Source organism: Dermochelys coriacea, chromosome 8 (genome assembly GCF_009764565.3).
Source record: "Dermochelys coriacea isolate rDerCor1 chromosome 8, rDerCor1.pri.v4, whole genome shotgun sequence".
In the NCBI taxonomy this organism is placed as follows: domain Eukaryota; kingdom Metazoa; phylum Chordata; order Testudines; family Dermochelyidae; genus Dermochelys; species Dermochelys coriacea.
In genome coordinates, this window is record NC_050075.1 from 74,055,910 (window position 1) to 74,071,843 (window position 15,934).

At 45.6% G+C, this 15,934-nt stretch overlaps 1 protein-coding gene across 3 annotated transcripts in view; it reads right to left on the bottom strand.

The window, feature by feature from the left end:
* The window catches only part of ABCD3 (ATP binding cassette subfamily D member 3), a 71,754-nt gene extending 64,070 nt beyond the window's left edge, over positions 1 to 7,684 (bottom strand). The window contains exon 1 of one of the 3 annotated variants that reach the window (XR_006273916.1): positions 7,366 to 7,554. Coding sequence is in view for 2 of the 3 variants with exons in the window: in XM_038412905.2 (XP_038268833.1) it covers positions 7,366 to 7,478 (113 nt within the window). In the remaining variant the exon portion in view is untranslated. Of the gene's footprint in view, positions 1 to 7,365 lie in introns of all 3 variants that reach the window. The other 2 variants (XM_038412905.2, XM_043491285.1) reach the window with 2 other exon arrangements.
* Positions 7,685 to 15,934: the final 8,250 nt, after the last annotated feature.

Here is a 15,934-nt window from a genome sequence, read left to right on the forward strand (position 1 = left end):
TGATTTGGCGGTATTGCGGTACAAATCACCTGTAATATCCGGCCAAGCCTAAGAAGGATTGGACCTGTTTCTTTGACTTTGGAACAGGCCACTTTGGCCTGCAGGGGGTTGATAGTTCCTTGACCCACCTGGTGTCCAAGGTAAGTCACTCTGTTTAGGCCTATTTGACAGTTCTTCGCCTTAACAGTTAGTCCTGCCTCCCATATGTGCTTGAAGACTTTTTGTATATGTTCCAGGTGTTCCGTCCAGGAATCTGAAAATATGGCCACATCGTCAAGGTAGGCAACTGCATATTCTCCTAATCCTGCTAGGAGACCATCTACAAGTCTTTGGAAAGTGGCGGGTGCATTCCGCAGCCCGAAAAGGAGCACATTAAATTCATACAGCCCGACATGTGTGGTGAAGGCTGACCTTTCCTTGGCGGATTCATCTAGCGGTACCTGCCAGTAACCCTTGGTTAAGTCCAAGGTAGAGATGAACTGGGCCTGTCCCAGTTTCTCCAATAGTTCATCTGTGCATGGCATTGAATAGTTGTCTGGGCGAGTTACAGCATTTAGCTTACGGTAGTCCATGCAAAAACATATCTCCCCATCTGGTTTGGGAACTAGAACCACTGGTGATGCCCAGGCACTGCCAGAGGGGTGGATTACATCCATCTGTAGCATATCCTGGATCTCCCGTTCTATAGCAGTTTTAGCTTGAGGAGATACCCAGTAAGGGTGGGCTCTAATTGGGTGAGCATTACTTGTGTCAATGGAGTGGTATGCCCGTTCAGTCAGTCCTGGGGTGGCTGAGAACTTTGGTGAGTAGCTAGAGCGCAGCTCCTTGATCTGCTGGTGCTGCATACGCCCAAGGGTCATGGAGAGGTTCACCTCTTCCACACCACCATCACTTTTCCCTTTGTAGTGGACACCTTCAGGGCACTCAGCGTCTCTCCTCTCTGGGCTGTAAACTGACAAACCTTTAATTCTCTGGAATAAAAGGTCTTTAGAGAATTAATATGGTACACCTTAGGCTTTTGGTTGGAGGTGGGGAATGCTATGAGATAATTAACAGCTCCCAGGCACTCTTGAGCCGTGAATGGCCCTTCCCACGACGCTTCCATTTTATGGGCCTGGAGCGCCTTTAAGTCCATGACCTAGTCCCATACTTTGAAGGAACTCTCTCTGGCATGTTTATCAAACCAGGTTTTTTGCTCTTTTTGAGCATCCTTTAGATTTTCTTTAGCAAGGGCTAAAGAGATTTGGAGGGTGTTTTGTAGGTTTGTTACGAAGTCCAGAATGTTAGTTCCTGGAGAAGGTGTAAACCCCTCCCATTGCTGCTTCACCAACTGTAATGGCCTCTTAAGCTCGTGGCCATATACAAATTCAAATGGTGAAAACCCTAAACTGGGATGGAGTACAGCTCTGTAGGCAAAGAGCAACTGCTGCAACACTAGGTCCCAATCATTGGAGTGCTCATTTACGTATCATGGCCCCCAAAGTTCCATTAAAGTCCACCATTTGTTTAATGAGGGCAAGGCGTGGCAACCAAGTGATTCACCCCATTAGCTTTCCAAAGGCTTTCCATAGTTCCTGCATCTGTGAGGATGTCGGAGGGCAAACCTACCTTGGCAAAAACGTCCGTTAGTGCCCGACACACACTTTTAGCCCTGGTGTTGCTTAGAGCTATCTGCTTCTGGCCATCCGGTGGCAAAATCCATGAAAGTCAGTATGTACTGCTTTTCTCTGGGTCTCTTTTTTGGAAAAGGACCCAGAATATCCACAGCTACTAGCCGAAATGGAACCTCAGTGATGGAAAGTGGCTGGAGAGGGGCTTTTCCCATTCTTTGGCACACCTCACAAGACCGGACATAGGTAGAAACATCCTTGCCCATTCTTTCCCAGTGGAACGACTTTCCCAAATGGTCTTTGGTTCTGTTCACCCCAGCATGGCCACTAGGATGATCGTGGGTTAAGCTTAGATAGCTTTACTTGGTACTTAGTTGGAACTACCAACTGTCTCTGAGGATGCCAGTCTTCCTGGTGTCCACCAGAAAAAGTTTCCTTGTATAAAAATCCTGTTTCTACAACAAACCTGGATCGATTAGAAGAGCTGAGAGGCGGTGGGTTGCTCTGTGCCGCCGTCCAAGCTCTCTGGAGGCTTTCATCTGCTTCCTGTTCGATCTGGAACTGTTCCCTTGATGGTGGAGACATCAGTTCCTCATTGGATTGTGGACCTGGGCTTGGTCCCTCTGGAAGCGATGCAGGTGATGGGGCTGTTTCCGTTGACTGTGAACCGCTCTCCGCAGGTGCACTATGTTGGGGTTCAGGCTCCAGCTGAGCCTCTTGTGTAGGGTGCTGCTGCTGGTGGTGTAGGCTCGGTGGTGCCCTCCGGTGTTGGGGTTGCAAGTACTGGATTCAATGCTGGCAATGGGTCTGGTGCTGGTTGTTCCGCTGGTTCCGGTTCTGAGACTGGCTCTTCCTTGGTCTCTGAGATTGGATCTACTACTGCTGTTGCAGACGTTGGCATGGGGTCCAGTTCCATCACCTCTGACCGGGTCCTGGTAGAAGTTTCTGGAACAGAGCTAGGTGTAACAGCTTGCTTAGCCTGGCTGCCACCCTCTTGGCTAGCTTCATATGATTGGCCAAGTCTTCCCCCAACAGCATGGGTATGGGATAATCATCATAGACTGCAAAAGTCCACGTTCCTGACCAGCCCTTTACTGGACAGGCAACTTGGCAGTAGGCAAAATTGACGGAGTTGGACTTGAAGGGTTGAATAGTCACTTGGACCTATGGTTCGATTAAATTGGGGTCCACTAAGGAAGCATGGATAGCCGACACTTGTGCTCCGGTGTCCCTCCATGCTGTGACCTTCTTCCTGCCCACACTCACAGTTTCCCTCCGCTCCGAGGGTATCTGGGAGGCATCTGGGCCTGAGGACCTCTGGAGTGATTCCAGTGCAATGAACTGTAATCTGTTGGGATTCTTGGGGCAGTTGGCCTTTACATGCCCCGGCTCGTTACATTTAAAACATCATCCAGCTGATGGGTCACTGGGGCAAGGTGGGTTGCTGGAGAACGGTGTGGTGGGACGATAAGGTGTCTGGAGTGTTCCTTGGTTTGTAGTTGGTGACTTGGACTGCCCAAAGCAGTAGGGTGTGGTCTGAGGGTGTCCCTTCTGGTATCCGCTCCAACTGCGACCAGGGTTGTTTCTTTCTCCTCCCTCCACCCGTTTTGTTCCAGTTTGCCCCGCCTCTCTGGGACTGCTCGTATTGATCAGCATAAGAAGCAAGACTTTCTGCGGAGTCCATTTTCTTATCCCATAAACACTGTTTTATATCCTCCTTGGACATATTCAAAAATTGCTCCTAAATCATCAAATCACACATTCCTTCAAAGCTAGTTACACCCCTTCCTTTGACCCATTTATCTAACAGATCCTTCATCTGGTTTATATAAGCCACATTACTTAGTCCAGGTCCTCTCTTAAGGGCTCTAAATTTTACTCTGTAAGTTTCAGGTGTAACTTGAAATTGCTTTAAACCCAAATCCTTGAATTTAATATAGTCTGAAGCCTCATCAATAGGCATCTTAGTGAATATGTCCAGAGCTCTTCCAGTCAATGTTGCGACCAATGGGGTCATCTTGTGAGCTTCAGGAATTTGATGGAGTGTGCACAGTCTCTCAAAGGTGAGAAAATATTCAGCAATATCACTGGATTCATCATACTGTGGACATAGTCGCTCCCATTTGTGGATTGTTGGGGAAGGATTGTTAGGATTATTCGGTATATTCTGCTGAGCCTTTGCCTTCTCCATCTCCAGTGCATGCTTCCTCTCTTTTTCATTCTCCTCCTTTTCTTTTGCCTCCATTTCTCTCCTGTGGGCAGCCTCCCTTTCTTTTTCTTTGGCTGCCATTTCCATCTGTCTGAGTTCTACCAGTCTTTCATGATCCTTTTGTTTTTCCTCAGTCTCAAATCTGGCTAATTCCAACTTCTGTTGAACAGTGCAGTCTCTCATCCTAACCTCTCTCTTTTTAACTAACTTTACACCTGAGAGTTAGAAAGAAAACAAAACAAGAAAAAACTGGCTTGTAAAATTTTGCTGTGCTGTAACCTGATCTCTCCCTTTTTTTTTCTTGATAGCTGTTATCAGCCTACAGAAAAATCCTTTTGTTATGCCTGCTGCTCTGTCCTGCAGGCAGAGAGACAGAATCTACCGCTGCGATCACCTTTTACAAAACCTTTTAAAATCCTGCTGTGCTTCTGGTTCAAAATGATCCCACTGCTCTGCCACCAGGTCAAGGTTCCTTCCCCACTCTGAACTCTAGGGTACAGATGCGGGGACCTGCATGAAAGACCCCCTAAGCTTATTCTTACCAACTTAGGTTAAAAACTTCAACAAGGTACAAACTTTGCCTTGTCCTTGAACCGTATGCTGCCACCACCGAGCGTTTTAAACAAAGAACAAGGAAACAGCCCACTTGGAGACGTTTTCCCGCAAAATATCCCCCCAAGCCCTACACCCTCCTTCCTGGGGAAGGCTTGATAAGAATCCTCACCAATCTCTACAGGTGAACACAGACCCAAACCCTTGGATCTTAAGAACAAGAGAAAAAAATCAATCAGGTTCTTAGAAGAAGAATTTTAATTAAAGAAAAGGTAAAAGAATCACCTCTGTAAAATCAGGATGGTAAATACCTTACAGGGTAGTCAGATTCAAAACAGAGAATCCCTCTAGGCAAAACCTTAAGTTACAAAAAGACACAAAAACAGGGATATACATTCCATCCAGCACAGCTTATTTTACCAGCCATTAAACAAAAGTAAATCTAACACATTTCTAGCCAGATTACTTACTAACTTAACAGGAGTTGTAAGGCTGCATTCCTGATCTGTTCCCGACAAAAGCATCACACAGACAGACCAACCCTTTGTTCCCTCCCCTCCAGATCTGAAAGTATCTTGTCCTCTCATTGGTCATTTTGGGTCAGATGCCAGCTAGTTTACCGTAGCGTCTTAACCCTTTACAGGAGAAAGGGTTTTGCCTCTGACCAGGAGGGATTTTATAGCACTGTATACAGAAAGGTGGTTACCCTTCCCTTTATATTTATGACAGGCTGGATATGTGATAAAGATTGGAGATGACGGCACGATAGAACTACTAGATAGGGTCTAACTGAGTTGTAGAAAGCCTTAAAGGTACAGACAGGAGACATATATATTGGATGCACTGGAGAAGAGGAAGCCAGTGGAGGAACACTGAAGAGAAGGTGACATGATCAAAGTGACAAGCAATGAAAATTATTTTAGCAGAAGCATTTGGATTAGATTTGAGGATGGCAAGATTGCATCAGTCAAGGGCGAGGAGAATGAAATTACAGCAATCAAGATACATTTTTAAGGGTCTTGAAAATATCTTTGGCAGTCTGGACACAGAAAGAGGGCCAAATTAGGTCAGACAGTTTTAATTCAAATCACCTGTTTAATTAGTTGGAAGTTCTCTTCTCCCCAGATATGTGTTCACTCTCCACACCATTCTAATTCATCTTGTAATAACAGCATTTGGGCTCCTCTCTAAAGTATATCACTGATCATTAGGAACAGTGTTTTTAGGGTTACACCTGGCAAAATCCAAGGCATCACACACAATGACACACTCCAAATGCAAGTCTCTTAAATTAAGGTTAAACTCCCACTTCTACATGTTCACTGACACCTATGAAAATAAATCTATTTGACACAGAGCTGCTTCTTACCACTTTCAGCAGAAGTATAATATATTTAGATAGGTACAGTATGAAAACCTAGGACTGTAGTACCTGAATACCTCTCCAATCTCACCACTTCCAGGTCCTCAAACAAAATCAGCATAGCAATATTATGCCTAACTTGTCCAAGCAAACAAAAGAAATAACTACAAAAATCCTATAAGACCCTCAACCCTTTAATTTTGAAACACAGATTTGGCTCTTCACCTCAAATTGCTTTGGCATATTTTGCTGAATTAAAAAAATAGCCTGAGAAATACCGTTTTTACTGTCATTCTGATAAACTGACAACTTCCTACAATAGTTGGAGTCCTTTCTTACTGTTTCTGTCATTGTGCAACACACCATCATGAAGCATATTTCAGAACCTGTCCTATTGATACTTCATGCATACTGTATCAATTATTTTTTTAATACTGTGAAGCTTTTATGATCATTTGTATGAAAGACACTTATCAAAATAAAACTGAGTTATTGCTCAATCATTGCTAAATTCTTACTTAAATCTGCTATTTACACCTACAACAGTACATCTTGCTACAAACCATTTCATCTTCTAGATCCACCATCCTGATTTGTTTATGTTTATTCAACACTTTGAAGTTAAGTACTGTGTAGGTGCTAAGTACGCCATATGCCTGTAATACATGTTCAATTACTCAGTCCAGCAAGAGTGACAGCAAAGGGCAGGTTGAATTTAATATGCATTCCTAACATATCACACACCTTCTCCTACATTTCCCCAACATGAAAAACTTCATAACACAACTCACTCTTTAATTACACAGATTAGCTAACACAATGACATACGAAAACAAATATACCAAAATTTCAACCTCATATGCTACAGAAAGAACTAGGGTTGCCAAGCCTCCAGGATTGTCCTGGAATCTACAGGAATTAAAGATTAATCTTTAATTAGAAATAAAGTCACGTGATGAAACCTCCAGGAATTCGTCCAACCAAAGCTGGTAACCCTATACAGAACCTAATCTCCCTCTCCCTGAATTTCTTATTGACGGAACATACTTCACTATTATAACATACAGCATAGAACAGAGGTACGTTATTCACAGCCCAATCACCGTTCTGTGCAACAGGGCCCATTATTTGTTAAGGATGGATATCATTTACCTTAACTCTCAAAGTTGTATGTCTGTGAATTCTCTCTCCAGCAGCACTTACCAGACCGAGGGAGAGCGAATGGTGAGGGAGAAAGCCAGCTTTGTCTGCCGAACAGAAGGGGTTTTCTTGGCAGAACATGTCATGCACTGGGGGGAGGAGATCACCCTCTGGCATTAAAGACAAATAAACCCCAGCATTCTCCTGGCCAGGCCTGGGGGGGGAGACTAGCAGGGCTCTCCGCATCTTAGTTCTGCCCTTCTCCTCTCTCTCATACCCCAAACGTCACTTACTCGTCCCCTTCTCAGTCCCTCAGCCACCCCATCTACCTCTCCTGCACCCCCTTCTCGTCTCCATAAAAGCCACAACTACCCTTCCCCCACCGACCCCCAAGCCCCTCTCTCCCCTCACCCCCTCCCCGCCAGCCCAACCCCCTCTCTCCCCTCCCCCCACTCCGGGGACCGGCGCTGCCAGCCTGGGCCGCCCCTTACCCGTGCTTGGTGGCCGCTCTCCGGCGCTTGTTGAGCAGGCAGAGCAGGACGCAGGCGGCCGCGCCGGCCACGACGGAGTGGCGCGCGGTCAGGTACTTGCTGTAGGCGGCCATAGACCTAGCGCAGCGGCCGTCACGCTCAGCCGAACCGAGCCCAGGCAGCGAAGCTGACGCAGAGAATGCCGGGAGCGGACTGGGGCGGGGGCGGGGAGGCGGGGCAGAGGCCCCGCCCCCTCAGGCCGGCTCTGGTACTGCGGGCTCAGCCCCTCCTGTCACTCAGGCAGGTTCTGAGGGAGAAGCGGTGTGGGGCGGGCCCAAGCTGTCCTCGGCGCGCGTCCGGGGCTGCCGTTATGCGGCCGGCCTGGCCCCGCCTCGCGGGGTGGGGGAGGGGGGCTCCCCCGTGCAGCAGGTCGGCCCGTGTGCCCTAGGCTGAGTTCCCCGCGGCTCACTCCCTTTGCAGACACGGGACCACATAGTGCTTCCCTGGCCCCGGCAGCTCCCTTCTAGCCCAGAGAGACCTGTCACCTGCGGCTGGGGTGTGGCTGTTTGCAATAGATTCGGAGGATGGGAGTGTGTGAGGGAGGGGTTTCCAGTGCCATCTTGCTGGGCAAGTCCCTTCGCTTCTGCTTCTGCACCTCACCCAATCCCTGCACCTCCCTTAGCCTCTGCTTCTGCACCTTATCTCTGAGAAACTGAGGTCGGGGGATGCATTCATAAAGACACAGTAGTAGCAAGAGCCTGGAACAGCACAGATGGGCCAGATTTTCACCCCTGCATTCATACCCTGCACACTATTGTAATAATCTTTGTACAAACTATGCCTTGTGAGGTATCATTTGAAAATTAATAGCTTGCTGGTCAGTATTATCATGGTGACATGTGCAGCTACATTATATGAACATAAACTGAAATTATGACTGACGTGTTTCCCAGACAAGTCAAAGACGAAGGACAAGCTAAGGCCTCTAGCCAGGTATCATCAAAGTTGATTGACAATCACCTGTCAAGTGGCCATTCTTCGGCAAGGAAGGAGGGCAGGATGGATCTGCATTTTAGCAAGCAACAGCACGGAACCTCATGGAAGACTCTGTGCCATCTCAGTGGGCTGGTACTTTATCTAGGGGAAACCCTCAGGAAAATGCTTTTCAAAGGGTGACTGGATACAAAAGGGATGGGCAAAAACACCCCAGCATCGCTTTCTCTTGCTCCCTTTCACCTAAGAAGACAAAGGAACCAGCCTAGCCGTTTGACTTTGGGGGAGTTCCTGATCTGAAAATCTGGTTAGCAGTGTTGCTGGGAATGTGTAATAAGGATTTTACCTTGAACCAAGTCTAGTTTGGTAAGTTTTAGCTAATAGAAAGAGTTTTAACTTTATTTCTCTTGTAACCATTTCTGATTTCAATACTTTATTCCTGTACTCACTGAAAAATCTCTTTTTGTAGTTAAACAAACTTGTTTTATTTTTTAATCAAAACTAATTCAGCGTTGTGTTGTATATGGGAGCATCTAATATCTGAACAGTCTAGGAGAGGGCTGGACAGTGCAGAGCACATGCTTCTGGGGAAAATTGCACTGAGCGAGTGTGGAGGTCATCCTACAGGTAGTAACCAAGGCTGCTGGAAGCCTGAATGTGGCTGGTATGTTGCTGACACTGGAGTCTGCATTGCTGGACCAGGACTGTAGCTATTCCCAGATACTCTGGGTGTGACTTGAATGCTGTTTATGAGTGGCCCAGTTTGGGTGCTACAACAGCAATGCACTATGAGGCACCTAACACTGCAGGGCAGGTGGTGATACAACCCCTCATTGGTCTCGATTGCACCCCAGAATGTGACAGGCCAACTCCCATTTAGACAACTAAATAACTGCTGAAAAATTGGCACCTAGCTGGGAACTGTACTCTTTGAAACATGCCTCTGTATTTCCAGGCAGCAGGGAGGGACTGTGGTGCCTTAGGTACAAAAACAAGTGTGTGTAATCTGAGACAATATCTGCTCGCTGAGACAATATCTGTAGCTTCCAGATTGCTTGTCTAGCTTCTTTCTCTTTTTGCCCTTAGAACTTGTGGTATTTAAACTGCATTCACCACTGTGATGTTTGACCACCTTATTTTAAAAGATTTTTTCTTCCTTTCTTGTCTCTATCCACTGATTGTGGGGAATTTTTTTTTAAGTAGTGGAAAAGTTAGCTCAAAGAAATACATTTCGTTCTGAAACGTATTTTCTAGTTCTGACTCCAGTTCCTATTTTAATCTTCCAATGTCAACTTCTCTTTGGCCTTATTTGCATGTAAAGAGCTTGTCTACATGCAAAGTTGAACAAGTTTAAAAGCAGAGCTATATACAGCCTTGCCATGGAATAACAAAAGATGTGAATTGTCTGGTCATTGTTTTGAACTCAGCTGCAGGCATGCAGATATCCCCTTTCAAAGCTCCGTTTCTGACAGTCGGCATGTTTATCTGCTCCGGGACACAAAGCAAACCATTACTGTGGAATGCTTCTGCTGCCGCCGAGGCAGGTGTGTGTGTGTGTGTGTGTGTGTGGGGTGCTGATGGGGTTTCCCCCTGCTGCTGTCTGAACTTACAAGACAGCATGCTAACATGCTCTCTGCCCCCCAAAACACACTGTCTCTCTCCACACTTACACACAACATACTCCCTGTCACAATCCACCCCCCCATTTGAAAAGCACGCTGCAGCCACTTGCACACTGGGATAGCTACCACAATGCACTGCTCTCTGTGGCGTTGCAAGAGCTGCTAATGTGGCCACGCCACTGCGCTTGCAGCTGACCGTGTAAACACACGGCAGTGCTTTTCCTGCTGCAGTCTCCAAGGACTGGTTTAACTCCCAGCGTTCTACCTCTGCAAGTGTAGCCATAGCCTGAGTGTAGGAAAAAGGTAATGTGAATTTGGCACATCACCATTTTAGACCTCATCAGGATGAAGCTGAGGCGGGCTGTGGGGGTGGGGAAGACAGGGATTTTCCTACACCCTCCTCGGGGGGGGATGTACACCCCCCCGAATTTCCCCAACCCCCCCCCCCCAGTTTTGTGAACTAGTTACATGCTATATTGCCAATTTAGTGATTGTTTGGACGTTTGAATTGAAATTGAAACATTAATACACACTTTAAAAGCATATAAAGTGTATGATAAAATACCTAAAAAGAAAAGGAGTACTTGTGGCACCTTAGAGACTAACAAATTTATTAGAACATAAGCTTTCGTGCTTATGCTCTAATAAATTTGTTAGTCTCTAAGGTGCCACAAGTACTCCTTTTCTTTTTGCGAATACAGACTAACACGGCTGCTACTCTGAAACCAGATAAAATACGTGTATCTGAAAAAGTATAATAGATTTGAAAAGTATGAACATAGGCTAGCTTCCTTATACAGCTGTTGTTTTTTATGATAATGTCAGTGCATTCATTTCGGTGATGTTGGCCAACCTAATAATTTCAAATTATGATTTGTAAGCAAAGTCTAAATGAGCTCTCCCTGATGGCTAGTGATGAGCTAGGAGCTGGGGGGAAAGGCTTCAGGACCAGATTGTATTTACATTCACACCTAATCTACCTAGGTATCCAGCAAACAAAGCTGTGTTGCCCAAGTGATAGATTTTGGCTGGGGTTGGGTTACACATCACTTGAATGCAGGGTGGAGGAAGGGGGTAATGAAATGTTGTTATTTTTATTGTATGAGTAAAGGGCAGTAGAACTGTGCTTAGCCTGTGCTGAATGAGGGCATCAAGAGAGATGGTGAGGACAGGGTGTTTTGCTTGATGGTCTGCTTGAGTCACAAGTACTATTTCACCCTCTCTGCTATTTAAAGACAGAGCTGATTAGGCTCCATAGATAGTCTTTTGTTTTCTTAAGTGACCACTGCAGCTGAAATCACTGATAATCGGGTCTAAGTGCTTAGACCTGTTGTGAGACAGTGTTTCTGTGGAACAGATGGCCCAGTCTGTTCTAGCAGCAAGGTTCCCCCCACTGAGAGCTCAACTGAAATCCCTGAGAGCTGGGTGGAACCTCAAGAGGCCAACTCACAGAGGTCAAAGTGGCAGGTGACAGCAGAAGGTGACAGCGCAGAGCAATTGGCAACAGAGTGATGGAGTGAACAGTGGCACAACAAACAGTGGCCTGAGCGAACAGTGAGCAGCTGGAGGAACAAGTAAGGTGCCTTCTTGCCCTTCACCTGGGAGGTGAACTCATGTGAAAGAACCTCTGAACTTTGAGTCTCCACTGACCAAGGACAACACCGGTGAGTGTTAATGAGGCAGTTAAGAATGCTGGAGACACAACACAGTTCATGCAAACAAACATGGCTGTGGCATCATACTTTCTATTTAAGCAAGAGATACCACATACTACAAACTGGAGGCCAATGTTAAGTACATTGTCACTTGTTCATCCTGAAGTTGAACACTGGTTAGAAACAAAACCAGCAAATGCTCACTATCTTTCTGCAAGAAATTCAACTGACTGGTTAGAAGGATGTGGTGCAACGGTGAAAGACTCAACAGCTGAAAAAGTGAAGAACTCTCTCACCACATTCAAAAAATTTGCGTACATGGCTGATGAATCCACAGATGCAAATAGGCATCAAGTATTAAGTCATTGTGTACATTATCTTGATGTCAGTGGTAGGCCAGTAGATGCATTTCTAAATGTTCAAGTTATAGAAGACACATTGGCTGCATCTGTAACAATCCACATTTTAGAAGAATTAAATGCTTGTCAGTTGGACCCCAAACAGATGGCTGCTTGTGCATTTGATGGAGCTGCAAACTTCTCTGGAAGACATGGTGGAGTACAAGCTTTGCTCAGAGAAAAGTGTAACCCTAATCTCTCCTATACACACTGCAGAGGCCATCTACTCCAACTAGCGCTAGTACGAGCTGCAGACTCTTCAAAAGACATTTAAAAAGCTATAAATTTAATGTCTTTATTATGTTCTTTTTTCAGCAAGAGTCCAAAAAGACTGAATATATTGGAAAATATAGAAGATACACTGGGACTGAAGTTCACATTAGTCCAACCTGGGAAAACCCTCTGGCTTTCTCATGAGAGATCCTTGACTGTTGTCTTAAAATTACTCCAACCATTGTTACTGGCTTTGAAAAGTATCTACCAAGATGGGATGGATCTAAGTAGTTAGGCTGGTGGATTACTTTTGCTACTACATTCAGAGAAGTCTATTGCCATTCTCTCTCTTGTAAGTCTGCTGTTGAAACCACTTGGGTCATTAAACAATGCCATGCAGGCACCTGCTACAACAGTAGTAGATCTCTGTCCAGCAATAGAAGGTACATTTGGATCAATCAGAGAGCTATCCATTGAAAAAGTACTGGAAGAAGCAAAGACTTCAGTCCAGAAGTTGTCTAATGAAGGCATTTATACTAAATCCTTACGTGAAGAGGACAAGAAATGTTTAAGACAACTAAAAAAGTACACAGACTTGTCTCTTACAAATGTACAACAGCAACTTCTAGATTCTACTGAATCTCTGCGTAGCTTTTACAGATCCCTGTCCTATAAAACACCTCCAGCTGAGTGGAGTGAGGCACTACCAGCCATGGGTCTACCATGTGCTCAGGACAGAATAGAGAATTTGAACATAGAGTGGAATATCATACAATGAATGAATGAAGATTTGACTTCAACTTCTTTTTTATCACGACTAGCGGCTTGATCCGATCTTTATGCTATGTTTTCTGGGATGAAAGAAGTAGGAATTCATCTTATGCTACAGTCACAAAAGCTACAGTTGAGCATTCTTTTTCATCATGGAAAAGAATTTTGTGTTCTGAAAGAAGTCATCTTCTACCTGATCATGTTAATGAACTAATGAGCATATCAATTGAAGGAATGGAAGTACCAGACACACGAGAAGCCACCAAAGATGAACGCATTGCATTCAAGAAGTTGATTAACAAAGTTGTGCAAAATTATAACAAAAATCCAAGAAGGATGTAGATGTAGTGCTTCACAGAAGACTTGACTAGCCAACTTTAATTTGTGTGATGAGTTAAAACACAAGTTAAATCTAATAAAATGGTCATGAAATATTTTTCAGTTTTTACTGTGGTGCCGTACAGCCCACCTTCACCCTCATGGTCTCACCCCTCATAGGCCCTGACCGCCCCGCCCCCATAAATTCAAACAACCCCCCCCATTTCAATTCCTGGGGAAAAACACTGCAGGGAGAGGTATTGTTATGAGTTGGGTGAAAATTTGTTATGGGTTAAATTACAATCTTGTTCAGACTGATGTATGAACACACCCTTCATAGAATCATAGAATCATAGAATATCAGGGTTGGAAGGGACCCCAGAAGGTCATCTAGTCCAACCCCCTGCTCAAAGCAGGACCAAGTCCCAGTTAAATCATCCTAGCCAGGGCTTTGTCAAGCCTGACCTTAAAAACCTCTAAGGAAGGAGATTCTACCACCTCCCTAGGTAACGCATTCCAGTGTTTCACCACCCTCTTAGTGAAAAAGTTTTTCCTAATATCCAATCTAAACCTCCCCCATTGCAACTTGAGACCATTACTCCTCGTTCTGTCATCTGCTACCATTGAGAACAGTCTAGAGCCATCCTCTTTGAAACCCCCTTTCAGGTAGTTGAAAGCAGCTATCAAATCCCCCCTCATTCTTCTCTTCTGCAGACTAAACAATCCCAGCTCCCTCAGCCTCTCCTCATAAGTCATGTGCTCTAGACCCCTAATCATTTTTGTTGCCCTTCGCTGTACTCTTTCCAATTTATCCACATCCTTCTTGTAGTGTGGGGCCCAAAACTGGACACAGTACTCCAGATGAGGCCTCACCAGTGTCGAATAGAGGGGAACGATCACGTCCCTCGATCTGCTCGCTATGCCCCTACTTATACATCCCAAAATGCCATTGGCCTTCTTGGCAACAAGGGCACACTGCTGACTCATATCCAGCTTCTCGTCCACTGTCACCCCTAGGTCCTTTTCCGCAGAACTGCTGCCGAGCCATTCGGTCCCTAGTCTGTAGCAGTGCATTGGATTCTTCCATCCTAAGTGCAGGACCCTGCACTTATCCTTATTGAACCTCATTAGATTTCTTTTGGCCCAATCCTCCAATTTGTCTAGGTCCTTCTGTATCCTATCCCTCCCCTCCAGCGTATCTACCACTCCTCCCAGTTTAGTATCATCCGCAAATTTGCTGAGAGTGCAATCCACACCATCCTCCAGATCATTTATGAAGATATTGAACAAAACGGGCCCCAGGACCGACCCCTGGGGCACTCCACTTGACACCGGCTGCCAACTAGACATGGAGCCATTGATCACTACCCGTTGAGCCCGACAATCTAGCCAGCTTTCTACCCACCTTATAGTGCATTCATCCGGCCCATACTTCCTTAACTTGCTGACAAGAATGCTGTGGGAGACCGTGTCAAAAGCTTTGCTAAAGTCAAGAAACAATACATCCACTGCTTTCCCTTCATCCACAGAACCAGTAATCTCATCATAAAAGGCGATTAGATTAGTCAGGCATGACCTTCCCTTGGTGAATCCATGCTGACTGTTCCTGATCACTTTCCTCTCCTCTAAGTGCTTCAGGATTGATTCTTTGAGGACCTGCTCCATGATTTTTCCAGGGACTGAGGTGAGGCTGACTGGCCTGTAGTTCCCAGGATCCTCCTTCTTCCCTTTTTTAAAGATGGGCACTACATTAGCCTTTTTCCAGTCATCCGGGACTTCCCCCGTTCGCCACGAGTTTTCAAAGATAATGGCCAAGGGCTCTGCAATCACAGCCGCCAATTCCTTCAGCACTCTCGGATGCAATTCGTCCGGCCCCATGGACTTGTGCACGTCCAGCTTTTCTAAATAGTCCCTAACCACCTCTATCTCTACAGAGGGCTGGCCATCTCTTCCCCATTTTGTGATGCCCAGCACAGCAGTCTGGGAGCTGACCTTGTTAGTGAAAACAGAGGCAAAAAAAGCATTGAGTACATTAGCTTTTTCCACATCCTCTGTCACTAGCTTGCCTCCCTCATTCAGTAAGGGGCCCACACTTTCCTTGGCTTTCTTCTTGTTGCCAACATACCTGAAGAAACCCTTCTTGTTACTCTTGACATCTCTTGCTAGCTGCAGCTCCAGGTGCGATTTGGCCCTCCTGATATCTTTCCTACATGCCCGAGCAATATTTTTATACTCTTCCCTGGTCATATGTCCAACCTTCCACTTCTTGTAAGCTTCTTTTTTATGTTTAAGATCCGCTAGGATTTCACCATTAAGCCAAGCTGGTCGCCTGCCATATTTACTATTCTTTCGACTCATCGGGATGGTTTGTCCCTGTAACCTCAACAGGGATTCCTTGAAATACAGCCAGCTCTCCTGGACTCCCTTCCCTTTCATGTTAGTCCCCCAGGGGATCCTGGCCATCTGTTCCCTGAGGGAGTCAAAGTCTGCTTTCCTGAAGTCCAGGGTCCGTATCCTGCTGCTTACCTTTCTTCCCTGCGTCAGGATCCTGAACTCAACCAACTCACATAAGATAGTTGAAAGAAACACTTATGGGGCCACTCCTAAACCAAACCCTAAT